The following is a 27,856-nucleotide window of genomic DNA, read 5'->3' on the forward strand; positions in this document are numbered from 1 at the left end:
TTTTTTTTTTTTTTCTGTGTTTTTTGGTCATGATTTCAAATTTTCCCATGAATGAAAATACAGCAGTATCACTGAACAGGAAATTCAGTCAGGCTAATATCAGACCAAATTTCAGGATGCTAGACACAGTTCCTGATGTATGGTGAATATTTCTTTGTTTGGATGCGGATCCGGGTCCAAAGAGCTGGTTGGACACCTTCAGGTTGGACACGGATCAGCATCCAAAGACCGCGAAAGTGTTATCTTAAACTAATTTTACAATCTATTTGGATTGTCGAGACCCATCATAGCATTTCACATACTGTACACATTCTGTAAGCTTCGATGACTATTATCAGGTACAACACCAATATTTTTTCGCAGAAGTAAATATCTTTTTATTTCCAGCCTTCAGACACTTATGAGATTCGTAATGTTCAAGACACTGTTAGTGAGTGTGGTATCCTGTGTCCATAACTACTGGAGCTTGCCCAAATTCTGATATTACAGTAAAAGTCAATAAGAGCTACTTGGGTCTCCATTCATACCAGCTGCATGTCCAGCACTTGCAAACTTGCCACATATCAGTATTTATGTGAACTATTGATAAAAATCCAGCTCATAGTATTGTCTAAGTACAGTTATGGTACTTGAAGAAGTCCCCATAGGGCTTGAGGAACAAGAGTGTGCTAGAAGATTGAGCATTTCCTTTATTCAGTAAGCTTTTCAGAAATGAAGGCAAACAGAATTAAAGGAAGGAGAGAAAACAGTATACAGCAATAGCTACTACAAGGATAGAGACTTTTGTGAAATTTTCTCATTCTATAATACAATATGATGGTAGACCTGTAAATATGTAAACCTGAGCAATTCGGTATCCTGAACACTGGCAGTTTCTTCATGGAGAAATGTTGATTACATTGTTACAGATACTGTGCACTGTTAAAATTGCCCTTAGGCAAATGTTATGTAGATTTTATGTGTACTATAAAGGGAAGCTTCATAGGCACATTATGACATCGAGCATTTAGTTGTTTCATTCTTTTAATCAGAGGCAAAATTTGATTGAACTTTATCCACAATAGTAGTTATCATTTTTCATAAAACTGTTTTTATTTTATTTTTTTTATTTTTTTTATTACATGTACATTTTATCATTGCTGTGTAGATGACAAGTTACTGCTATGATGACAGCTTGTGAGCAAGATTTGACAACAAATGTGGAGAAAGATTCTGTTTCAGTGATCTTAAAAAGTCATCATTATCATCACAAGATATATGTTGGAGCACATTACAAAGCACTTCCACAGCTCTCTTCTTGTCTACTGGAGTAAACTGGCTGAAATCTTTGTTGTGATAATTTGTTAGCTGTAATTGTCTGCTGGGTTGATACACTGCAGGGGTGTTTGCTGTCCTCTCAGTTTCCCTGTGCATCACACTTCTCTTCACGTCTTTATCACTGCTCCTACCGTCTCTCACTTCACTGATTTGTGGAGCTGGCAACCGAACTTTATGCATGATCTTTTCTAACTGTTCTAAAGGATTTGTTATGATCATATCTGTTCTGGGATCTCGGCCAAATATCTGATTAGTAAGCGGATGGTAAAACTGGTCTCCTCTGACGATGGTTGAGCTTGGTCTCTTTCTCCTAGCCACAGCGGTTGTCCTTTGCCACAGAGGTTGTCTCTTTTCTGAAGGACTAAGGATTGATGAGAACTCTGGAAGAAGTCCCTGAGAGGCCTTCTGAAAGAGCTCATTGACAGCTGATATCTGGTGTTTAACAGAAGATTGTGTGGAGATTTTCTGGTGGTTGATGGTAGGCTTGATGTCAACTTTGCTGTGGAACTCAAGTATTTCCTTCACATCTGCTAACCCTACTAGGAGCTTGGGGAAAGTGACTTTCACCCCGTTTTCACCTTCCTTGGCCAGTAAGTAACGCCGCATCAGTTCAAGATATTTCAGCTGAATGTCTTGAATTCTGCGTGGATCCTGAAACTGTGGGTCATCTGGCTGGAAGAAAGCCACAACACATATGAGACTTAAGATTATTTCATCCTTCATCTCACGGGCATACTTGTTGTAAAATTTCATGATGGCATCAAAGGCTTCAGGAAGAACTGTGAACTCTTTCAGAGTACGTAATGTAATGGTTGGAATTTTAAGGGCTTCTTTGTTCCACTCTGCTGGCCATATTTCCCTCCCAGCATCATACATGTATGCCCCATGCAGATATATTGACATTCCAATGCCATTCTTCAGCAGCAGAGACTGATCTGCCTTACAAACCTCTTGGAAATCTTCTACCCTGTAGAAAAACATTCCTAGTTTCTTACAGATACAGACAAATAGATTAGCCAAAGCCTCAACACTATCTCCATAGCAGTCATCTGGATATGGTATGGAGCTAAAAACCTCCTCCTGTAGTGAGACAAGAGCTCGCAAGGTATCAGCCTCTCTTGGGTCTAGTGAGCGAGGCAGATCCCCATACATCTTATCCTTGATCTTCTCCTCCTGCACATGTCTCTGTTTGGCTAGCCGGTTCTTCCACAGCACCATTCGGTCCGTCTCTGACATCACCCAGCTGATCTCCATTCCATTTTCCTGACTCTTCTTAAATCTGTAAGCAAAGTATTCAGGTATGAAAAAGGATACAGTGCTAGATTTCTATTAAGATCTTGTTACTTTTGCTCAAAGATGTTAAACAGTTAGTGATTCTAATGAGCGTACTACTGCACAATCATCTAGTACAATTTCCCATGGTAAATACAGTATTTGTATGGTACAGAAAAGTACTGTACCATTATCCAAATATTATTATTCTGGAACTACTGTACACAGATCAGTATACTAGCAATTTATCTATCTCACTGACTATCTAGTCCCTTCCTAGTTTTGATGTCACTGTATTGAGCAGAAGTTCACTTGGAAAATACTGTGGTTGCCAAACCCTGCTCAGCTCACACTTGACTCTTGACACAGCTGTGCACCTCACACCTCTCTTGGATTTATTTCATTGTTATCACATTGATTTATGTAGCCCTCTCTTGTAAATACGTGTGAAATCTCAGTAGTCGTAACTGTTATTGATCACAGCAAAATTTTCTTCACTGTTTCATAAATCTTTCCTGTCTTTTGTAATTGCTGATGTATTTTGATATTAGAATGCCAGTTATGGGATAATGATAATTCTGATTTTTATGCATTTAATAACTGTACTGTATTTATGTGGTGATGATGAGGAGCCTACATGTGGTGACTTAGTGCACCATGGATGGAGCAGCTGTGGGGTCCACCTGGTAGTCAGACCTCCTCATATTTCCCTGCAGTTGTCTGTGGGAAGAACTGTATTCTGACCCTGGTGAGGTGCTGGCAACAACAAATGAGCAACATATCCCTACATGGTGTATGTGCTCTACTATACCTGTAGGATGACCCCACAGAAGAAGTTACATACCTGTGGTCAACTGGTTTGTTCAGCCAGACAGACCAGGGTTAGGCAACAGCAACTATATTTATGTTACTGTGTTCTGTGTTAGTTTAAGTAAATGCCAAATTTTTATTTACATTTAAATCCTTCTTTGTTATTTTTGTATGTCTGCTCACCCTACTTAGCTCTATATATTCCTCACCGTCCATATTATAGCATTCTAACCACAAAAACTAACCATAATGGTGGGTTTATGACACTAACCAAATGGACTTGTATGATAGCAATGCTGTTTCCGCCAATATCTACTAGTACTTTAACACAAGTTTTTTCTGCACCTTATCCCTTTTGAAGCACTGTAACCTTACTTTTATGAGCACTGACCTCTAGTTTCTTCCTCATGTACACACTGCCAAATTCATTTACCATCTTCTGAAGTTGCTTCTCTTGCTTGGCCAATAATACATTATCATCAGCATTTAGGCACATTAAACTTTCCCACATATATTCATCCTGGCTCATTCTTATCCATGCACCTATTGCTCATGTTTTTATTTCTCTTATGGCATTGTCATCATCACTCTTCTGACCTTTTTTCTTACCTAAGAATGGGTTAAGTAGTATCCAGCAACAAGGAAGAAGGAAGTGGGAAAACTATCACTTGCATGCCCAGTGAAATGGACCACACAATAATGTATACATCATTCAAGCCCCTATAATCATGACACAACCTCACAAGCCTAACCATCTGCATTTTTTTTTCTCTCTCTCTCTATAGATGTGCTTCACATACACTTGCCACAGATTCACTCTGTATCTGGCTGTACTGGAAAAATTATTTGAGTTTAGTACAGTAATAGCAGTGAAAGGGTTAGGCTAAGTCTCATTCTGAACCTGGTTCATTGCTTTTGCTTTGCCATAACATATCGACAATACTGTAATTGTATTCTTATCTAAAATAACACAATTTAGCATACATGTAAAACAGAAATAGAGATTGAAGCATTCACTGACTTGCCTACATACAACACAGAAATCAGATGAAGAGGGAAAATAGGGATATCATAGGTGAGCAGTGTGTGAAGAATGGTGATGGAAAGGTAATGGTGAACAGTGGGGATATTAAAGACACCCGGAGAGAGCATTACAACCCTTTGTTGAATGAGGAGTTTGACTGAGTAAGGGAAGGTTTGGAGCCAGCAGATCCAGTGTTTGGCCCTTGGCCTTTGATTGACGCTGCTACTGTTAACAGGGCAATGGGCAGGATGCAGGTGGGGAAGGCAGCAGGTGTGTCTGGGTTGACTGGTGAAATGTTGAAAGCCTCAGGAGATATAAGAGTGGGGTTAGTCACTGGCTTGATAAATCTGATTATATGTGAGTGTGTTGTCCCTGATGATTGGCTTAGTGCAACTGTAAATGTGTACAAAGGGAAGAGTGATGCCCTGGCATGAGGAAATTATAAAGGCATAAAGCTTTTGGACCAGATAATGGAGGTAATGGAGAGAGTTCTAGAAGGTATGATTAGAGAAGGAGTAATAATGATGAGATTCAATTTGGGTTTATGCCAGGCAAAGAGACCACTGATGCCATATTCAGTGTTTGACAGCTTCAGGAAAAATATATAGGAAAGAAGAGGGATCTATACTTTGCTTTTGTTGATTTGGAGATGACTTTTCACAGAGTCCCTAGAAAGGTGGTGAAGTGGGCAAAGAGAAAGCTTGAGATCAAGGAGGGGCTGGTTGGGGTGGGTAAGGCTGTGTATGTAGGTGCTCGCATCCTGGTAAGGATGAATGGAGATTTGAGCAATGAGTTTTCTGTGAATGTTGGTGTGCATCAGGGGGGTCGGTCTTGAGCCCCTTGGGAGGCAGGGTGGCTCAGTGGTAGAGTGTCGGAACTGGGACTGGGGGGTTGTGAGTTCAAACCATGTCTAGTTGCCATTCTGAGAGGGGTAGCACCCTCTTGTCACATAGCAGGGCTCTATGATCTAATAAGATCTAGCTTGGGGGAACATTTCCCATTTTCTTCAGCCCATTCTTGTTTATCATGGTACAGTACTTGAAGCCCTCTCACGTGACTTCAGAAATGGACTCCCGTGGGAGATGTTGTATGCTGATGCTTTGGTGTTGATTGTAGAAAATGAAAGGGAGGTGGAGGGAAGATTCAGGAAGTGGAGAGATGGTATGGGGCATGAGGGGTTAAGAGTAAATGCAGATAAAACAAAAATGTAGGGCTGGTGGCAGTACTGTCAAAGAAGAGGGAGAATGATCATGTGCAATTTGCCACAAGGGTGTGGGAAGTCATTCCATCTTGTGCTGTGTTTGTGATAAGTGGGTGCATAAGAGATATAGTGCTACTAGAAGTTGACTGTGAGGTATGCTGATTTCATGTGTGCCTGTGCTGGGGAGAGCATATGGAGATTGTCAGGCATGAAAAGATTGATCTTGCTGGTGAGTCTCTTGAGAGTGTGTGGAAGAGTTTTGTTAACTGGGAAACATGCTGTGTGCTCTAGGTGGGGCTGGAGTGGTTAGAATGAGGAGTGGTTGGAAGAAGTTCAGGGAGCTGTTGCTTCTCTTGACACTTAGGGGGTTCTTCCTCTGAGCTAAAGGATCTTTGTATGCAGATTGTGTTAGGAGTGTAATGCTGTATGGTAGTGAGATCTGGGCAGTAAAGGAAGAGGATATTAGCAGGCTCAGTCATACAGAAATGACAAAGATTAGGTGGATGTGCAGTGCGTCTCTGAGTGCAAGGCCTGGGGGGGGGGGGGCTAGGTTTACAATGGAAGAGGTGAGAGGTAGGATGGGACTCCAGTAAAGTAATATCTTGATATATGATACCCCTAGATGTGATACCCCGGTTTAACGATGGGGGTAGAAATACTACCATACCCCACCTAACAATGGCCAAACCCCAGTTTAATGATTTTTTTTTTTTTTACTGATTTTGATGATATTTTAGTCTAAAATTGTGTGTTTGGGTTAATTTATAAACTGTTTTTAGACTTAGATTAATGTGTTTTACCCATAGGTGGGGTGAACATTGTCATTTTGGGGTACAGTTTATTAAGTTTGATTTTTTGCAAATATATATTTGCTGATTTCCAGATTTTATTTGTTAGTTTTATTGAGTTATTTACAGCTGTCAGGCTTAGGGTAGCTTCTTTTACAGCTGTAAGGCCATTTAGATTTACTTTAAACTTGTTTTTGGGCTCATGTGGGTGGGTTTTGGACTTGGTTGGGGGGGAAATCCAAGACTGAAAAGCACATCCCATTACTTTACATGTTAAAAGTACCCCGATATACAATACTCCACCTGACGAACGGGTTTTACTTGACAAATTACATCGTTTTACCGGGGTATACCTGTATTGGTGTTGTAATGAGGAGAGGTAGCTTGAGATGGTTTGGGCATGTGGAGAGGATGGTGGACGATAATTGGGTGCAGAAAGTGAGAAGTGTTAACATTAAGGGTATGGCTGTGAGAGGTAAACCGAAAAAGACCTGGGACGAAGTCAGTGAGTGTGACCTCAGGGATAAGGGACTGAATAGGGACGCTGCCAGAGATCGTACAGCATGGAGAGCTACCATTAGGCGACCAAGGCTGATGCATGCAAGAATGTTGGAACCTTTAAAAATGAAACAAAACGAAACAAGAGATTGAAGCATTAACTGACCTGCAGTACTGACAGACTTTACGATTTTGCTTGGAGATGGGACAGTTTTCATTTTCTGGACATTGGAAAGTTTTATAGGCGCCACTCTGCACTGAACGTCTGAAGAAGGCCTTGCAGGAGTCGCATGCCATCCCACCAAAGTGCATACTGCGGGCTGCATCTCCACACACCCCACACCGTTTATCTTCCTTTCCCTTGTCCTTGACGTCCTTCCTTTGGCGCTTTTGACTCCTTTTGTGTTCATCTGGCACAGTAAATGGCTCTGGACTGGTTTTTTTGCTAGATGTTGTGTCGCTGGTATTGCTGGCGGGTGAATAGGCCTGACTGCTTGTGGAGTCACAGCACAGGGATCTCTCATCTTGATCTAGTCTCAAGATTTCTCTGGAGTTCATGAAGTCAGGGTCTCCTGTCTCACAGTTTAGCAAAACCACTGGCTGACTGGGTACCTCTACATCAGTTTGTGCCAGTGAACGTTCATAGGTAGGGGCATACCCTCGTTTTTGTGAGTGGTTGCCCCAGTACTGAGTATCAAGGGTTCTTTGTTCATTGTTACTTAGACAGACACTGTCGGTCCACCAGTCCAGTGATTCTCTGTCATTCCCAGTCATTTTGACTTCAACATGCGGTTGACTCTTGTAGGGTGGGGCAAGGGTGTCAGTGGTGGAATAAAGTGAGCTGCCCACTGAGGAATGGGCATCATACCAATAGGTCGTTGATGGGAAAGATGGTAGACTATGTCCCTCCATGGCTGTACTGGTCTTGAGCTAGGAGGGTGGCTTCTTACATATTACCTCACATCTGTGGAGTAGATAACATTGTTAGTTGAGTCTGGCATGAAATATAATCCAGTACATAACCAGTATCAGTTATAGAATTATTATTGTACTTGAGATGTACCCTAAAATATAGAAGTGGATCAGAAATTGGCAGATGTGTAAAAATATATTTGATTTGATTACATGAAAATAATACTGGTTGTAATTTGACAAGGCCTTACCCATTTATGTGACTGTGCCTTTAATTCCACATTATGACTTACAGTCTGTAATCAGTTTGTGGCTTCATTTACACTTTCTTTGAACATTTTACCTGTATTTGGTCATCGACAACACCACACTGGCATCTCTGACAAAATTCTAATACCAGCAGAGAAATGGCATTATAGGTAAAACGATGCCTGGTGTGGTTTCAGTTGCATATATTGGAGAATTAGCAGAGCATTCATAATAAGCAATATGGCTTCCCTTGATACTGTCACTTGCCAGGCTATGGATACTGGGTTAGCAATTATTTAGCTTGCTGAGTTCTGTGACTGGGTGTGAGTGGGAAAAGACTACTCTGATGCCTTTTGTGCCGAACATTCACTGCCATGAAGAAATCTGGTCTGAATCAACCTGAGGATGAAGCCACGCTCTGTAGTAGCCTGTCCCTAAATCTGAGGTAACTCAAGTACCGAAACAGCAAACAGGATGTGATCCTTTTATTCAATGAAGCATACCATAATATGTAAGTTTGTCATTTTTTTTTACAAGTAAATAACATTAAAATTTGTTGTGCAGCAGGATTCTATTATTGGCTGGAACACAGATAATCAGCAAATGATACATGTAGCAGGGTTGTCAAACTCCCGCTCGTTTTCATGAGTGTAGTCGGTGTTACAGGCAGTGGTATGTGTACTGATGGGGTAGCTATGGAAGGAAATGCTGCATCTGTGATATGGTCGAGATGACGTGTAACGAAGCCATAAGTGGGCATCTCACAGGGAGCATCCAAACACATTCTGGTAAGATCCTGTGGTAGTCAGCATAAGAGAGGCAAATTATTATTCTTTATGGCTTAAATATTTTAGTCCAGGGAAATACAGCAATCCATGATGTAGGCAGTGGGTGTGAGTCTCTCCCTTTTTGGAGATACACTACTGCTGCCCCTACTGAGAGGTCTTGTAACTGGTATGCATAGTTCTTTGAAAAAGATGGATGATGGAAGATACTAATTCAGAATAATTGTATGAGTTGCAGGCAGGTAGGTAACTGAGGGCAGCACAATACAGTATACTTGTACCCCTGCAGCTAGTGTGATTCTCTTTATGTTCAGTAAGAAAGTTGCTTGAATGGCCTGCATTCTGTATTTCTCTATGCCTGTCACCACCTGTTTTTTAAATGCAGTGTGTCCGGGAATCACAGAATGGATGGATCTTGAACTTTTTTTCTTGGCGGGGGGCAGGGGGGATCTTGTGGGTTACCAGTTGTCGGTTCCTTCTACCTTGCATAAAACACACACACACACACACACAAACACACACAAACACACACACACACACACACACACACACACACACACACACACACACACACACACACACACACACAATGTAATACACTTGTCACCCTGTCTAGACAACTCATGGACCTACCGAGCATAACTGGCTTTACTTGCCTGTTGCCGCTTGCTGTGGCCTAATGTAAATGAAGTATAGGAAGGGATGGATAGTAAAATATTCTAATTGAACCAAAGGGACAGTGAACCACCAAAGTTTATTATGCGATTTGCTTTTTATTTTTTATTTTTTTTATGCGAGGAAGAAGGAACCAAAGGCCAGGGGCCGCAATTTGTTCTCCAAGAAAAAACAAAAACAAGATAAGAGAGAGCCAAATTCACGATCCGTACATTTCGAGTACACCGCCATAATTTATTTATTACATATCATCTTCATCGTTATTATTATTATTATTATTTACCATGCGTATTCAGTTACAGTATTTATTTAATTATATAATGTTATGGAGAGGAAAGTCAGGAGTGCTAGGAGTGGAAATTAGGTATCGAAGAGGCGCATGTGGAGTTACATGGAGAGATAGACAGGCAAGTGAGGAAGTTAAGGAGTGTTGTGCTGTTGATGTGGATGTGCTGGGAAGTGATGGAAGAATTCTGAGATGGTTTGGCCTTATGGAGAGAATGGGGTATGAGATTGAGTAGGAGAGTTTATATAAGGAGGAAGGGGAGAGAGGGAGACCAAGGATGAAGTGGAGGGATGGAATGGAGAGGTATATGAATGAGTGGTATGAGTTGGAGGAAAGACAGCCTGATGGCGGAAGACGAGGTGACGTGGAGGCAATTAGTGGCAGTCCTCGCTGGGATTACGGTGTCTAGCTACAGACAGACAGATAGAAAGATAGATAAACAGACATGCAAGTATAAATAGACACAGATAGATAGAGATATAGATAGATGGGCAGACATATAGACAGATCTATCTATCTCTTTATCTATTGCCAGAAGCCTCAATCCTGTAATGGGTGTCTACAAACAAATCGCCTTCATGTCGCCCTGTCCAATGCCACTTCACTGCCTTGCTTCCGCTGACATTCATACACCTCTCCACTCCATCCCTCCATCTCACGCCCGGCCTTCCCCTCCCTCTCCCCCGACAAATTCACGTTATATATTTTTTAAAGCCAGCTGTATGTACGGAGTATCAGTCATGTTGCACGAAACAGGAGATGCGTCTTGAACACTGAAGTACATCCGAAACTATATTACTTACGTGAGTGATTTTTAGGTGTTGTGGGTTCTTTAAAAAAAAAAAAAAAAAAAAAAAAAAAAAAAAAAAAAGGAAACAGCCTTGCAGAATGTAAGGTTAGAGACATCAACATTATTATCATCTTCGTCAAGCTTATAAGCAAGTATGGTCTTGCATACATCTCCCTCTAATCATTTGATATTATGTGCTAACACCGTTGTCAGCATGGCATGAGAGGATAATCAGTGAGGAGTGGTTGGAAGAAGTTTAGGGAGCTGTTGTCACTCCTGACATTGAGAGGGCTCAACCTTCCTGCTAAGGGATCTTTGTATGTCGTGTTGTGAGTGTAATGATGTAAGGCAGTGAGACCTGGGCAGTAAGGGAAGAGGATATTCGCGGGCTCAAGCTTATAGAAATGATAATGTTTAGGTAAATGAGCACCGCGCCCTTGAATGCGAGGCCTGGGGGGGGGGGGGGGCTAGGTTTACGGTGGAAGAGTTAAGAGGAAGAATGGGACTGGAGTGTATTGGTGTTGTGATGAAGAGTGGTAGATTGAGATGGTCCGGGCATGTGGTGAGGATGAAGGATGACAGTTGGGCGCAGAAAGTGGGAAGTGTGAACGTCGGGGGTAGGGTTGCGAAGGGCAGACAGAAAAAGACCTGGGACGAGGTAATAGAGTGTGACCTCAGGGATAACGGACTGAATAGGGAGGCTGCCAGAAATTATGCAGCATGGAGAGCCGCCAGTAGCTGACTAAGGTCGACGCATGCAAGCACGTTGGAGCCTTTATAAACGTAACGAACATAACGTAACTTAGCGAAAAACACTTGTAAAGTAGAATCATGATCATCTTTCAATCTGCATCAGTAACTGTTGAGTTGAAGGACACATTCCATTTCGATCACTGACTGAGAAACTGAGTGATAAATGGCTCCAGTCTGCAGCAAAGAAAACAGAACTCGCGTTAAAGTTTTGTTGGAAATGAGGACTTACATTGCCTTCCGCAGTTCTGCGTAATCCGGCCATAAAATTTGGAAGTGAGGGGTTACAGTGCCCTCTGCAATCCTGCGTAATCTTGCCTTAAAGATTTGCAGTGAGGGGTAATAATGCCTTCTATAATCCTGCGTAATCCCGCCTGCTTGTACTGGAACCACCAAACTCGTGGTTAGTATATGAAGGCAGGGCCATTCATCCACTTAGGAATGAGATGTAAATTGTGGAGGGTGTTACGAGTAGGAGGAGCAGGTGTGACGATTCCTTGTGCAGGTGTCACTAAGTCCCTCCACGATCTACATACAGGGCAGATATTCCTTTTGCTCGTGAATACAGCAGTGTCACCACCATGAAAAATACTCCACTCATACAAAGGGTTAAGCACTGCTCGTAATTGTGGGTATGAAATATGGAGTGTAGATTTCCTAGAATTTCCTCCTGTGTGTGAGGCCAAACAGGGGTGTGCGACAAGAGGCATATCCAGTGCTCTCGACATAGAGCTGAGGTTGCAGCTGAACTGGAGGCACCTCTTCACGCAACACACCCAGGTCTTTGTGCACACCTGTTGATTAATTATTCTATTGTTGCTACTCACTGGCGATTTTATTCAGCTCTGGGGAATCTTCTGTAGGACTCTAGATACCCTAAGAAGTTGCATTTCTATAAGCTTCGTGTAATCACCTCTTCTTTTGCAGCAGTCACCCACATACTTTTCCCCTTTTGTCATTTCCCTGGTTATCCTAAATATTTTTCCTTGGCATCGGCGCTGTTAAGGTTGTCTGTAATTAAAGTCATGTTCAAGCTACAGTATTTAGTTCCTCGTCTGTAATTAAAGTCATGTTCAAGCTGTTTAGTTCCAATCAAAATTACCTTGTGTTCAGCCACTAGGTAATACGTACCCTTTCCCCAAATCCAAACCTTAGGAATTCTCTCGACCAAACAAATTCGTCTGGTTTTTAAATGAACCTAAAATTCCCTGATGTTCTAGTGGCAGGGAAAGGATAGTCTAAAAAATTTCCGCCTCACCCTAGGTACTCCCCTAATGGTCGGTAGTCGTGGGATGTTTTCTTCCAGTGTTTAACAATATAATTATAAGCAGGCACCGTTATTGTCTAGGTAGATTTCCTCCCCCCCCCTCTCTCTCTCTCTCTCTCTCTCTTTTTTTTTTTTTTTTTGAGAATGGAAAACACGTGTAGTCGTGTTTTTTTTTTTTTTTTTTGTACTTAATGTGTTTTTCCATCCTCTCATCATGTTAAAAATCGGACAACTGAGCCATCAAGTTACATCGGTGCCACCACATGAAGGCGTCTCTCTCTCCAGCACCTGTGTGGAAGGTTTTGCGCGTGAATGAACGGAAGCATAGCCCATTTCCCCGGATAAGCTGATCACAGTTTCCCCTGCTTTTTGTGATTTTCTGTTCCAGTTTTTTTAATCCTGGCCACCCCATTCATGCCAGTGAGAAATAGGGTTAGGGTGAAGCGAACAGAAAACGGTTTGGAATGGATGTTTTATTGGAATTTCGTATTGTGTTTCGCGCGCCATTTCACTCATTATGCAACGGCGGAATGACAGGTTCGGTTGCAGTTATTCTATTTTAGTACCGGATTTATTAGTTGAGTTTTATTTTGAATTCATGAGACGACAGAATGACAGGTTCGGTTGCAGTTATTCTGTTTTATTACGTGTTACTCGAGTTTTATTTTGCATGCATGATACGACAGAAGTAGCACCAGTCGAGCAGGGCAGTACTCCCGAGGTGGATGGAAAGCTGATGACAGGGAGTGCTGGAGCTCCCATTTCATCAGCCCTCAGGACTAGTTCCTGACCATCCCCCTTTGCTGAACTTTTTCAGTGTCTCAGTTACACAGAGAGTAGGCCAGCATGCTCTCCAGTACAAATTTCTCTATCTTCACCAAACTACATGCACAGTACACACTACACTTCCTATTCAAAATTCACCAAAAATGGCGTCAATTCACCCAGCCTCGGAGTCCCCAGGGGGGGGGGACCATAAATGCCCCCGCTATCTGCCCCTCTCCCGGTGACGACTCGAGGTGCCTAGAACCACTGTCTGACTCTCTTCTTCTACATTTCTGCAACATTCGCGGCCTTTCATCTAACTTTCGCTCTGTTGAGCATCACCTCTCCTCCTCTAAGCCTTACCTTCTTTTTCTAACGGAGACTCAGCTGTCTGAGGCAACTGACAGCAAACCCTTTTCTGTATCCTCCTACTTTCTCTATACTCATTTCAAAGCCAAAGGTGGCTGTTGTGTATACATACGCAACGACTTATCTTGCTCTCGTGTTCCTGAACTTGATTCTTCTGAATTCTCCACACTCTGGCTTCGGCTTTCCTGTCATTCTCTGACTAAATATATCTGTGCTGTTTACTTATCCCCTAATTCTACTGACTATCAAAAATTCTTCGACTATCTTACTTCTACGATGGAACACATTCTGTCCATTTCTCCTTTCTCTGAAATCTCCATTCTTGGAGATTTCAATGTTCACCACCACCTTTGGCTCTCCTCTCCTTTCACGGATCCACCTGGTGAACAAGCCTACATCTTTTCTATCCTTAATGACCTAGAGCAGCTTGTACAGCACCCTACCCGTATCCCTGACCACCTTGGAGAGAGCTCCAACATACTTGACCTCTTCCTCACAACTAATCCTTCTGCTTACTCTGTTAATCTTTTCTCTCCGTTGGGCTCCTCCGATCACAACCTTATTACCTTAACCTGTCCTATCACTCCGGTACGGCCTGTGGACCCTCCAGTGAAACGTCATCTGTGGCATTTTGGAGCCGCGGACTGGGAGGCCCTCAGGCAGTACTTCTTTGATTTTCCCTGGAATGATTATTGCTTCCATGGCCGTGAGCCATCTGAGTGTTCCTTGCGCATTACGGAGGTTATTCTCTCGGGCATGGAAGCATACATTCCTTTCTCATATCCTTTGACTAACGCAAGAAAGCCTTGGTTTAATCACGCTTGTTCTAATGCTGTCCGCAACAAGGAGAAGGCCTACAAAAGGTACCGGAGCCAACCCACCCCTGAATCACATAATCTTTATGTTTCTGCCCGGAATCGTGCTAAGTCTGTCCTTCGCTCTACTAAAAATAATTTCATCCATACTAAATGCTCTCAACTCTCCAACTCGAATTCTTCCCGCTCCTTCTGGCACCTTGCCAAAAATCTTTCTAACAACTTTACCTCATCATCCTTCCCTCCTCTTTTCTACTCTGATGGTTCTGTAGCTATTTCTACAGATAAAGCAGATCTCTTCGCACAGACTTTCTCCTCCAATTCCACCTTAGACGATTCCGGTGCTGTTCCTCCATCACTTCCCCCCTCTGACTTCCTCATGGCTGACATTAAAATTTCTTCAGTTGATGTATTTTCTGCCATCACTGGCCTCAGTACTAACAAGGCATATGGGCCTGATGGGGTCCCTCCTGTTGTTCTCAAGAACTGTGCTTCTGTGCTTACACCCTGCCTGGGCAAACTATTTCGCCTTTGTCTGTCAACTTGTACCTTTCCTTCTTGCTGGAAGTTTGCTCTCATTCAGCCAGTCCCAAAGAAGGGTGACCACTCCCAACCCTCCAACTATCGTCCAATTGCTTTAACGTCCTGTATTTCAAAAGTTTTTGAGTCAATTCTTAATAGAAAAATTTTAAGGCATCTTTCCTATCACAACCTTCTTTCCGATCGTCAGTATGGGTTCCGTCAGGGACGCTCCACTGGCGATCTTCTCACCTACCTTTCAGACTCCTGGTCATCCTCCTTTCGGGACTTTGGCGAAAGCTTTGCCATTGCACTTGACATCTCAAAGGCTTTCGATCGAGTCTGGCATAAATCTTTAATTTCCAAACTGCCCTCCTACGGTTTCTGTCCTTCTATCTGTGCCTTCATCGCTAGCTTCCTTTCTGGTCGTTCTATAGCAGCTGTTGTAGACGGCCATCGTTCTTCTCCTAGATCTATCAACAGTGGTGTTCCTCAGGGCTCTGTCCTATCACCAACTCTCTTCCTTTTATTCATCAATGATCTTCTAAGCTGTACATCTAACCCTATCCACTCATACGCTGATGACTCCACCCTTCACCTTTCCATTCGGTTCCCGCAACGCCCATCTCAACAGTTACTTCAACAAACAAGGGATGAGGCTATGGCACACCTAATGTCTGACTTGGCTCATATCTCTGACTGGGGTAAAAATAATATGGTTGTCTTTAATGCATCTAAGACTCAGTTCTTACACCTATCAACCCGACAAAATCTTCCACAGGTATACCCACTAATCTTTAATAATATTCAGCTTAATCCTGCATCATCCTTGAACATGCTTGGGGTTTCATTTACTCGGGACTTATCTTGGAAAGATCATATTGCATCTCTTGTAAAATCTGCTTCCAAGAGATTGGGTGTGCTAAGCCGACTCTGCTCTTTCTTTACCCCTGCACAATTGTTGACTCTATACAGGGGTTTTATCCGCCCCTGTGTGGAGTACAACTCTCATGTGTGGGGAGGCTCCCCACACACAGCTCTTCTCAATAGGGTGGAGTCAAAGGCTTTTCGTCTCATTAACTCTCCTCCTCTTACTGACTCCCTTCAACCTCTGTCTCTTCGCCGCACTGTTGCATCTTTATCTCTTTTCTATCGCTACTTTAATGGTCACTGCTCCTCTGAACTGTCTGCTTGCATTCCTCCACCTCTACGACGGGCGCGTAGCACCCGTCTGGCAGCAAACTCTCATCTCTTTTCTGTCCAACTCCCTAATGCAAGAGTTAACCGTTACTCCCAGTCTTTCATTTATGCAACAGGTCAGCTCTGGAACTGTCTCCCTCTGTCTGTATTTCCTGCTGCCTATGATCTCCAGTCTTTCAAACGTAGTGTGTCCAGGCATCTCAAAATGATCGGATCTTGAATTTGGCTCTCTATTGTATTTTGTTTTTCTCTTGGAGGGAACTGTTACTGCGGGCTCATGGCCTTTGGTTCCTTCTTCCTCGCATAAAAAAAAAAAAAAAAGTTGCAGTCTTGTTTTTGTTACATTTCAGGTTGTTGCTTTTTTTTTTTTTTTTTTTTTTTTGGCATTCCAGAAAACTTGTAAAGTTAATCTGTTCGTCTCTGTAACTAACTGCTACAGGAAAGAGAAGAGGCTACTTGAATTTTAAAGCTCGGTAAACCCCTCCCCTGCCTCTCTCCCTTGCTAGTTGTAATGCGACCGAGGGCTGAGCAACTGGTCATTCTGACGTTGTAAATATGAAGATTAAGTAGCCTAGCTCCGGACCCCTACACTCCCGATCTATACTGGAGTTGGATGATATGATGGATGAAAATTAAAAATATAAACAGCACATCTCAAGAGTGAGAGCAGTGGAAATGAGTTATTTAAGAGGAGCCTGTGGAGTCACATGGAGAGACAGGCTGACGAATGAGGATATAAAGGAGCGATGTGGTGTTGATGTGGATGTGATAGGAAGCGTTATGAGGAACACACTGAGGTGGTTTGGCCATGTGGAGAGGATGGAGGGTGAAAGACTGACGAAGAGAGTGTATGTGAGTGAGGTGGAGGGGGAAAGAGGGAGGGGGAGGCCGAGGATGAGATGGAGGGATGGGGTGGAGAGGTATATGAGAGAGGGGGGTGTGAGCTGGGAACAGGGGAGTGAAATGGCGGGGGACAGGGCGACTTGGAGGCGATTTGTTTGTGGCCACCCCAAACGGGATTGAGGCGTCTGGCAATAGATAGATAGATAGACATCTTAATACAGCATAAGTCCTTCAGTACGACGATTTTTCCTTTTTATTTAATTTTTATCAACGGACGATTTTATTCAGCTCAGGAGGGATATTTTTTTTTCGAAATGGGGAGGGAGATACCTGTAGCCTTCATTAACCCCTTCAGTCCGATTACTTTTTTATATTGCTATTTTTCTCATACCATTTTTCGAATTATTATTATTATTATTATTATTATTATTATTATTATTATTTTTAAAGACATGGCCGGGTTAGAGATAGCTTTCTCGGACCCCTTTACTGCTAATGTACTTTCCTGATCTGAATAAAATCGTAGGGAATTAGCAAGCATTAATCAAAAACGAAAATACGTCACGGAATGAGAGGAATAACTTTCCTACTACTAGGGTGCTCATTGGCCCGGTCGGTTTAGTGCTGGCCTCACATTTGGAGGACGCCCTGATTGGTGGGTTCTAGCTCCACCGAATAGCCACTGAGTCCGCTAACACTCAAAGAACTGAACCTACGCCATACCACTGTTTACCCCATCTGTCATGTCACCATCTGTACCATCTGTCCTACCCTCCTCCAACCCTCCCCCTCCCCCCCAACGTATGACACTAGGCGGTATTCTCGTGTGGTGAGGGAGCTTACTAACACCTCTCCCGTACCGGTTTATTTCTGATTCTGCTCCATCATCCTTGTGTGTTATTCATGCAGTCTGTGTCGACAATAAAAGATACTCCATAAGAAGCGAGAAAGGTGGATGTTAAGGGGTAGTTTGGAAAATAAATCGCTAAGGAAGAGGTGCTAGGGGTCATCATAGAGGATCCTGTCTGGTCTGTATATTATTGGATTTTGTACAGTAGCAGTCGGCGCTGGAAAATAAAAAGTGTAAGTAGGCATGAAAACGGATAGATAGATAGATAGATAGATAAAGATTGACAGACAGACAGACAGACATAGATGGATGGATGAAATGAATGGATGGATGGATGTAGATAGCTAGGTAGATAGATAGATAGATAGATAGACAGGCGGACAGACATAGATAGTGATACATAAAGAGATAAATAGATAGATAGATAGACAGACAGACAGAGGCAGGTAGACAGACATACATATACAAATAAATAAATAGATAGATGGATAGACAGCCAGACAGATAGATAGATAAATAAAACGTCATTGTAGGAAACGCAACTTAAACGCAGGAAAGTTTGTGAATACGAAGCCAGGGATTTGTGCGTAGTAACGTAAGAAATGGCTTAAGAAAATTTGTGAATGCCGTGATGATGTCTGGCAAATATTTCACTGGTAAAGAGACGCGTTTATAGGAAGAGCTGGCTAAGAACGTTGGTGAATAAGGAGCACTGAACGGGTGCGTAGTATCGTGAAAACTAAGAAGTGGCTAAAGATTTTCTGTGAATACGAAACTGTTCTTCGCAGCGTAAAGTATCGCAAAAGAAGAAAAAAGCTAAAGATGGTTTGTGAATATGGAGCATCGTGAACTGCAACGTAGAGTATCGTAAAAATTAGTGCAAGATGATTCGTGAATACGGCGCATGCGTGAACTGGGGCGTATAGTATCGTAAAAATGAGCCAAAGATGGTTTGTGAATACGGAACATAAACATGGACTGGCGTATAGTATCGTAAAAATGAACGAAAGATGGTTTATGAATACGAGGCATGCGTGAACTGGGCCGTATGGTATTGTAAAAATGAGCTAAATTAGGTTTATGAATACGGCGTGTGCGTGAACTGGGGCGTATAGTATCGTAAAAATGAGTTAGAGATGGTTTGTGAATACGGAACATAAACGTGGACTGGGGCGTGGTAGGGTAGGGCAGCGGTGGTGGTGGTGGTGGGAGCCCAAACACGAGGCAAACTGCGCGGAATGTCGGGATGGTGTGACTAGCAGCGGTAACACAGCGACTAGTGATGCCGTCCGCCACCGACATCGCATCTCACGCCACGCTCGCGAGTGTGGTGGTGGTGGTGGAGGGTTCGCCAGCACCACCACCACCACCACCAACCAGCCTAGCAACCCAGCGGACCCAGCCTGTATGTGTGTGTGTGTGTGTATGTGTGTGTGTGTCTGGGTCGTCGCTCGCCACCCCTTCTCCGTCGTCGCCCGGAGGCAGCACCCCACGTGATCGTCAATAAGAGGGAGACCCATACCCACACCCCAGCCCTTCCTTTCCTTTCATTATAATCTCTCTCTCGCTCTCTCTCTCTCTCTCTCTCTCTCTCTCTCCCTCCTTATCCATACATTCTTCTTCTTTTCTCCCCCTTTTTTTTCTTTCTCGGGACTCATCCCCATAGCCCTGCCCATCCCTTCCTTCCCTTATGTCCATGTCTGTTTATCCATACATTTCCCTCCTCTCCTTTCCTTTCCATCTATCCCTACCCTCCCCTCCATCTCTTTCTACCTCTGTGGATCCCACTTCCTCCCTCCTTCCCTCTCAGCAATAAGTTCACCTACAACCATGCCTTTTCCATGCCTCTTCTTTCCTTTCCCTCCCCCCATCTCTCTTCTTGTCCACACACATCCATCTTCTCCTCCACTACTACCACTAACATCATCATCATCATCATCATCATCATCATCTTCACCCAAATGACCCCCTTTCCCACTCATCTCCACACCGTTTGCCTTCATTTCCTTTTCCTTCCACCCCTATATCCATTTCTTCCCTTCTACCTCTCTCTATTCATCCATACTCCCCCCCCCCTGTTCTCCTTTTTTCTGTTTCTTCCCACATATTTATAAGTCGTATTTTTTCCCCTCCATTTCATCTATGTTTCCCTCTTTTACATTTGCTGGTCTGTGTACCCTTTTTTCCCTTCTCCCTGGTGCTAGAGGGACGCCTTCCCGTGGTGGTACCGATATACCCAGGCGACAGATCTGCCCTGTTATACAAACGCCTCTCTACCCCCTCACTGTCCCCCGAAAGTGGATGGTGGACTGCAGAGGGACAACTTCAGCCTGTAGTCCACCGGGTTCACGTTCAGATGAGTTTGGATCACCACCACCACCACCATAACAACAACAACAGCCAACACTTCCCCGTCCCTCCCCTTCCCCGCCTAACCCCCTTCCCTGTTACGCGCACACCCATTTTTCCTTCCCCTGCCACCACTCCCCGTGTTCACCCTTACAGTGCCCCTTTACCCCCTCCCCCTCGTCCCCTACCCTCCCCATCTCGCCCCTACACCGCCCCTCACCCATCACTCAGCTCTTGACATCAGGCCTCGTATTTATAAAAGGATCCCAACCCGTTTGCGGAAGGAACGCGCCTCCGTTACAATTACCATTTACCACGGATCGTTTTGTTTCCAGCATTTTCTCACTTCAAAATTCCGTCTCATTTGACGATAAGTTCTTTGATGCTTCTATGGGTAAAGGTATAAGTATTTACCAGTAATTTTACTTACGAATTAACCCCAGGGAACTTTATAAATGCGCCCCCCAACAGGACGACCCTTTCCTTCCCCCTCCAAACACAGCCCTTCCCTTTCCACCCCGGGTCGCCCCCTTTCCACCTCTTTCTCTCCCTCCCTCCCTCTCCCTCTCCCTGTATACATCAGTTTCTATACAGTCCCCTCCCTCTTCCCTCCCTGTCGCTCCCAGGCTTCCATCTCTCGCTTCCAGTCTCCCAGTTCCTTGCTCTCGAAATAGTAGCAAGGTCCACACTTACTTTCACGCGATGTAAACACACTGTGGTCATCGTAAAGGAACAATCAACACTACATTCCTTGGTCGTAAAAGAAGTCGTATATTTGTTGCCACAGAAGATTTCGTAGCTCCTCTTCATTAGCGGTTTATTTTGTATTTATTTTGTATTATTATAGACTCGTATTCTTGATGCCACAGAAAATTCGTAGCAACTGTTTCTTAGCGATTTATTTTGTATTATTGTAGAGCCTTATTACCGATGCCATAGGAAACGTCGTAGTACCTCATTCTTAGCGATTTATTTTGCATTTTACACCTTAACGGTCTCGAATGTTGTCTATATGTTTATAATATCGCCCTGCTTTGTATCAGTGGGTTGTGGTGTAAAGGGCTGTGGGGGCTCCCGAACACCTTTTCCTTAGCGATTTATTTTCATTACTAATATCATGTACTACTACTAGGTGTAAAGGGATATGGGGGCTTCCGAACACCTCTTCCTTAGGGATTTATTTTCATTACTAATATCATGTACTACTACTGATACAAATAATGGCATTGTTAAAGCGATATAGATACAGGAGAATGCTACGGTATAACATGCAAAACATATCGCTGCGAAGTGAGATATGTGGCGTCCAGTGACACCCAGGTACGAGCCTGTCAGCTGGAAAATAAATCACTGAGGAAGAGGTGTTACGAAATCAAAGTCAACGAGAGTACGGCTATAGGATTGCATCACATCTCTACTATACTCTTTTTACCTCAACTTGGCCCAGATTTTCGTAATTTTGCATATAATTTCACATAGCTCAATAGCAGAATATGACTAGTACGGCTCTACGTCCTTCCCATAGCACTTCTTGATTAGCAGTACATTCTAGCGCTAATTTATTGTTACAGCTGAGCACTCAAGATGGAGAGAGGTCAATTTTAGGCCAAGTCAGAGTAAAAATGGGATACAATCGAACTAACCCTCTGTGATTTTAAAAGAATCTATAATAAACGAATTTTTCTTAGTATTGCAGACCACAAAACTATACTTCTTTCATCCTAGCTTGGCCCAGATTTTCGTCCTCTCGTAGATTACTGTTCGTAGCTCAGTGGCAGGGAAAAAAATACTGCGGCTCTACATCCTTTCCATAAGGCTTCTTGGAGGTTTGATCTCTTATTCCGTTGTTAAGCTTTTGTTATAACTCAGCATTCACACTGGAGAAATGACAAATTTTGGTCATGTTAGAGAATAAAAAAAAATATATATAATGCTATTGCACAGTAACTTTTAAAATCCTGTTCTAGTGTCACTGATTGCACAACGTATTTTAATATGGGAGGGGGAGATGTAAGCTGGTGGGAGGGCAGCGAAATAGCAGGGGACAGGGCGACATGGAGGCGATTTTCTTGTGGCCACCCTTTACGGGATTAAGATAGGTAAATTTTAATTACTGCTGTTACGAGGCGTTGTTTATATTTTGGGTGACAGTGAAGAATGAGGACGATGGAAATGAATTGAGAAGAGCATGTGGAGTTTCATGGACAGACAGACACATAAGGAAGTAAAGGAGCGTTGTGGTGTTGATGTGGATGTGATTGAAAGTTTTACGAGATATACTTTGAGATGGTTTGGTCATGTGGAAAGGATGAAGAATGAGAGACTGACTAGAAGGGTGTGTGAGTGAGGTGGTGAAAGGTGAGAAGAAGAGGGGGAGACCAAGGATGAGATGGAGGCATGGAGTGGAGAGATATATGAGGGAGGGGAGGGGTGTAAGTCTGAGGGAGGGCAGCCAAGTGACAGAGGACAGAGCGACGTGGAGCCGATTTGTTTGTGGCCGTCCCTTACGGGATTAAGGCGTCTGGCAATAGATAGATAGATAGATATAGATAAATAGATAGAAAAATCTTAACATAGCATTGTACCTACGTTGTTTATATCTTTTTAAAATCGAAATAGTTCACATCAGTAACATTCAAGGGATAGTGAAGTGTGATGCGCAAAATAAATCGCTGAGGAAGAGGTGTTACGGAACCTGAAATAAATAGTTAACTGCACAATATATAAAGTGTGGCATCCAAATCCAGTCTGACTGTAACGAAATTCCTCCTTTCAAACAGTTACTTGTGAATGGAGTGAATGGTATGGGGTGACTGGAATGACTGGTATGGAGTGCCGTGGGGTGAATGGCATAGAATGACTGGTCTGGTATGAATGGAGTGAGTTGTATTAAATTACTGGTGTGAACAGACTGCTATAACTAGAATGACAGGCATGAACTGAGTGGTATGGGGTGAATGATACTGGAGGAAGTGGTATGAAGCGACTCGAATGAAAGGAGCGACTGGTATGAACGACCGGAGTGACTGGTATGACTGGTGTGAACGGAATAACAGGTATAGGAGCCCCCTAGCTAAGGCACATGGTAACGTGGGTCTAGACGAGTGAGGTATGGCCACGTTAGTTACCCCTCAACACAATGGCCCATGACAGGAGTTGGGGTGTGAGAGGCCGCCCCGTCCCCCCTTGTCACTATGCCGGGCCGCCTTTGCACCTCCTCTCTAGCGATTTATTTTGGCCTAATTTATCCCAGGTGTGTGTGAGACAGTGGAGGCTTCTTAGTACCTCTTGCTTGCAGATTTATTCTAAGTTGTAATCCAAATATGTAGGAAGGACAATAGGCGTGGGAATATTCTACACTCCTTTTGTAGTTCTTCCTGCAATAAATAAATAAATATCGTAATTCTCTCTCTCTCTCTCTCTCTCTCTCTCTCTCTCTCTCTTTCTTTCTCCACTTAAATATGATGCTGGTCACGAAGAAGTACAACGGAAAGGATTTACGCGGTATTGCCTTCAACGATTAACACCAGAATATAATGCTAGTCATGAAGAAGTGCTATGGAAAGGGTTTAGAGTCACAGTATTGTCTTTTTCTGAGCTACATGAAATAAGCTGCAAAAGGACGAATATCTGGACCAAGTTAAGGTGAAAGAACTATAGTAATGATGAGGCTGATATCTGCTTGCCTTATTGTCCCTTCCCTCATTGCCCACATACTCTATTTCAACTTTCTCTTCTTGCCATCATCTGCATGCCCGCCTTTCAATACTATTGATACAAGGTCCTTTCCCTTTACCCTTTCTCCCTGACCTTCTTCCCTTCCTGTCTGACCCCCTCGCCTTCTTTTCCCCTTTCTCCTTCCTCCCTGCCCTCACTTCCTCCCTGTCCTTCCTCCTTGCCCTTTCTTCATTGTCCACACTCCCTAGCTCCACTTTCGTTTCCTGGTAGCTATCAACTTTATGCTCACCTGTCACACCATCCACGCTCCTCTAGTTCCCCTCAGCCGTTTCTCTGTGCCCTTCCTCTCTTCACTTTCTCCACACATTGCCCTTTTTCTCACTGCCTTCATCCTTACTCTTTCTTCTGTTATCATCTACACGCTCTCCTATCAACACAGGTCACACTATCATTGTCCTTTTATATATTTCTCTTCCCATCTCCCTCCCAACCCTTCCCTTCCTCCCTGTCCTTTCTTTCTTCTTGGTTTCCCTCCCTGTCCTTCCTCCCCTACTTTTCTTCTTCCCTGACCTTTCCTTCCCCCCGACCACCGCTTTCTCTTCCTAATATCACGTGCTTTCTCGCCTCAACACCACTCGTGCACCTATAGCCCTTCCTCTCGTCCTGTGCTCTCTGTCCATTATTCCTTTGTGTCCTTTCCCCTGCTCCTTATTGTCCTTTTCCCTGCCTTTCTTTCCTCCTTGTCCTCCCCCCTGCCCGTCTTTCTTCCCTTTTCTTTCTCTGCCCTACTTTCTTCCTACTTCTTCCCCCCTGCCCTTCCTTCTTTCCTTGTCCTCCCCCTAGCATTTTTTTTCCTCCTTCTGCTTTCGCCAATGCCTTTCTTTCCTCCTTGTCCCTGTCTCTGCCCTTCTTTCCTCCTTGTCCTTCCTCCATGCACTTCCTTCTTCCTTGTCTTTCATCTTACACCGTCCTTTCTCCCGGCCTCCTCTTCCTCCTTCCTTTACATCACAATCTCTTCCTGTCACCTGCACCCTCGCCTCTCAACACTGCCCTTACTCATATAGTTTTTGTAAGACGCCAGGACAAAAAAGAACAACGGGAGCTTATCCTGTTCTTGTTGTTGTTGCTGGAGAACAGTTCGAAATAAACTTAGACCATTAATCCTTCAGTACCCATTTTTGCAGGATGTACTCTGATGGTTCCTCTTCCATCTTCATCACAATTTCAACTCATCTCACCCATTTCTTTGTCCCCCTCGCCTATTTCTGAACATTATCTCACCCATTTCTTTGTCCCCCACGCCTGTTTCTAAACGTTCTAATTTTTCATTCATGGAGAATATTTTGAAATAATTATTCACTGCACTTAGACCAATAATCCTACAGCACTAGTTTTCTTAATGGTATACTTTCCTGCCGCGGCCCTACCGCCCACCAAATTTCCAGTCCATCCCACCCACTCTTCTGCACACACGTCCATTTCTTTAAACCCACCTTTTGTTAGTTTTACGCAAGCCACTGGTCACGCAATCAAGGAACGTGCTTGTTTTCTCCTGCATCTTCTTTCATGCTTTTCTTCCTCCATACTCTTTCTCCTAGCCCTTCTTTCCGTTTCCTTCCTGTCTGCTGCCACTCTCTCTCCCTGCCTGCTCGCCTCCCAATCCCACTCGCATACCTACAAGTTCTTTGTCCCTGCCCATTCTTTCCACTATAATATTCGTTCCTCTTTGTCCTTCTTTCCTCTCTTCTCCTCATTCCAAATAGACTTTTCCTTACTACGCATAATATTCTTTCTTCCGCCTTGCTTTCGCTTCCCCACTCAACTTTTCTTTCCAGCTCTTCTTCCCCCTCATTTTTTCTCTCCTTGCTTGTCTGTCTCCCAACCTCCCAACCCCACTCACATTCTTATAATCCTTCTTCTCTGCCTTTGCTTTCGTTCCACCCCTTTCTCCATGGGCTTACTCGTATCTTTCCCCCCTTTCTCCTTCCACCCTTTCCTCTCTGTCGTTCTCCCTTCCTCCCTCCTTACCCTTTCTCCCTACACCCCCCCCACACACACACTTCCTGTTCTCTTTCCCTGCTTGCTCGCCCTTCCACACATCTTAAGCATTTTTCTCTCTGCCCCTTCTCCTTCCTAGCTCTTTCTCCCTTCCTACCCTTTCCTTTCACCCTGTCACTAGTTTCTTTTCTTACTGTTTGTCTCACCACCTCTCGTACACCCAGTCTTTACTCTCTCATGCCATTTTCTCCCTGCACTTCATCACTAACCTTCCCTTTCTCCCTACCCTTTCTGTGTCCTTTCTCCCTCCCTACCCATCCTCTCCTACTCACTTTCTCTTCCTGCTTTTTCGCGTCGCAGCTCCACAAACACACATAGTCTTTCATCTCAGGCCTCTCTTCTTTATATCTCTTTGGCGTTCATTCTTCCACTTCCTTCGTCTCTACTCTCCTTCCCTGTCCTCCTCTCCTTTCCTTCCCTTCGTCTCTACCCTCATTCCCTTACTTCTCTTTCTTCCTTGCCCTTTCTCAATTTCCTCCCTGTCGACCCACACTTTCTCTCCCTGCTTTCTCGTCTTCCCACCCCACTCACATTCCTGTAAACCTTTCTCTCTAATTATTCTTTTCTTTCAACTCCTTCTCTCTGCCGTCCTCCCTTTCCTTCCTCCCTTCCCGTTCTTTCTTCCTTGCCCTTTCTGCCTTTCTTCCATCCTGCCCTGTTTTCTCCCCCTGCTTTCTCTCTTCCCCTCCATACACACATCTACACCCTCCCCACACACACGCTTACACCCTCCCCCACACACCCACACCCTCCCCACCCCGAATACACACACCACCAAGCCTGAATATCAAGCGGGAGCAAATGTCATCACGTGCCCGCGTAAAACAAGGTCGCACTTTTTACCAGCGGCCCGCGTAAGAGAAAACCGCGCTGTAAGAATGAAACCTTCCACTCTGCAATCTGAAACGAGAAATCTTGAGCGCCGCCGCATTTTATTACCTGTTTCCTGTTTCAGAATGCCGCGTTTCGATTTTATTTCCTGTTTCCGAGTGCCGTATTTCAATTTTATTTCCTGTGTCTGAGGGCTGCGTTTTGTTTTTATTTCCTGTTTCAGAGCGTCGCGTTTAGTTTTTAATTCGTGTTTTATTGATATCCCATTTTGAAGTACCTTGTTTTATATTAATTTCCTACTTCGGTTCACTGTTTCATTCTTCATGTTTCAGAGTACATCGATATATATTAGCATTTATTTCCAGTTTCATATATAGGCTACATTTTTTCGTTCAGGTTCTGTTTCCCGTTTCAACTCACAGCGTTTCTTATTTCCATTTGCATATCTGTTTCACCTCAAAATTTTTTCCATTTCCAAGACGTCCATATTAAGGTTCTGCTTTTTCTACCCCGTGTCGGAATACAGTGAAAAACCGTCTTTCATTTCTCATCTTAGATTTATCGTTGAAAATCAGAGAGCGCTTTTATTATTATTATTATTATTATTATTATTATTATTTGTCTTAAGGCTCCCCGGGTGCTAGAGATGGACACCCTTACGTGGTGATGCTGGTATAAGAGAGAGAGAGAGAGAGAGAGAGAGAGAGAGAGAGAGAGAGAGAGAGAGAGAGAGGTCTTATAATTCTCCACCCATGGATGATTCTCTTTAATATGATGCGTCAGGGAGGGAAGTGAAGCGACGGACATGGCCAAGAGTGCGAATCTGACGCAGTGGAATCGTTAACTAACTTTTGCCACCGCCTGTACCTAAGCAGTCTCGGCTAGTGACCCCGGAGCATTATTATTCCACTGTATTATGTCTGTGTAAGTCCGTGTGGCGCTGGTTTGGGACTCC

The 27,856-nt window shown here is 43.6% G+C and overlaps 1 protein-coding gene across 1 annotated transcript in view; it reads right to left on the reverse strand.

Moving 5' to 3' along the window:
- Nucleotides 1-247: 247 nt before the first annotated feature.
- LOC145400386 (uncharacterized) overlaps nt 248-27,856 on the reverse strand; it is a 40,706-nt gene continuing 13,097 nt past the window's right edge. The window contains exons 2-3 of the mRNA XM_080272901.1: nt 7,077-7,874; nt 248-2,596 (exon numbers count right to left, since the gene is read on the reverse strand). Of these exons, the coding sequence (XP_080129027.1) occupies nt 1,162-2,596; nt 7,077-7,822 (2,181 nt within the window). The 5' untranslated portion in view covers nt 7,823-7,874 and the 3' untranslated portion in view covers nt 248-1,161. The remainder of the gene's footprint in view (nt 2,597-7,076; nt 7,875-27,856) is intronic.

Source organism: Coenobita brevimanus, chromosome 52 (genome assembly GCF_032717465.1).
Source record: "Coenobita brevimanus isolate Jiangsu-jjx chromosome 52, ASM3271746v2, whole genome shotgun sequence".
NCBI lineage: Eukaryota > Metazoa > Arthropoda > Malacostraca > Decapoda > Coenobitidae > Coenobita > Coenobita brevimanus.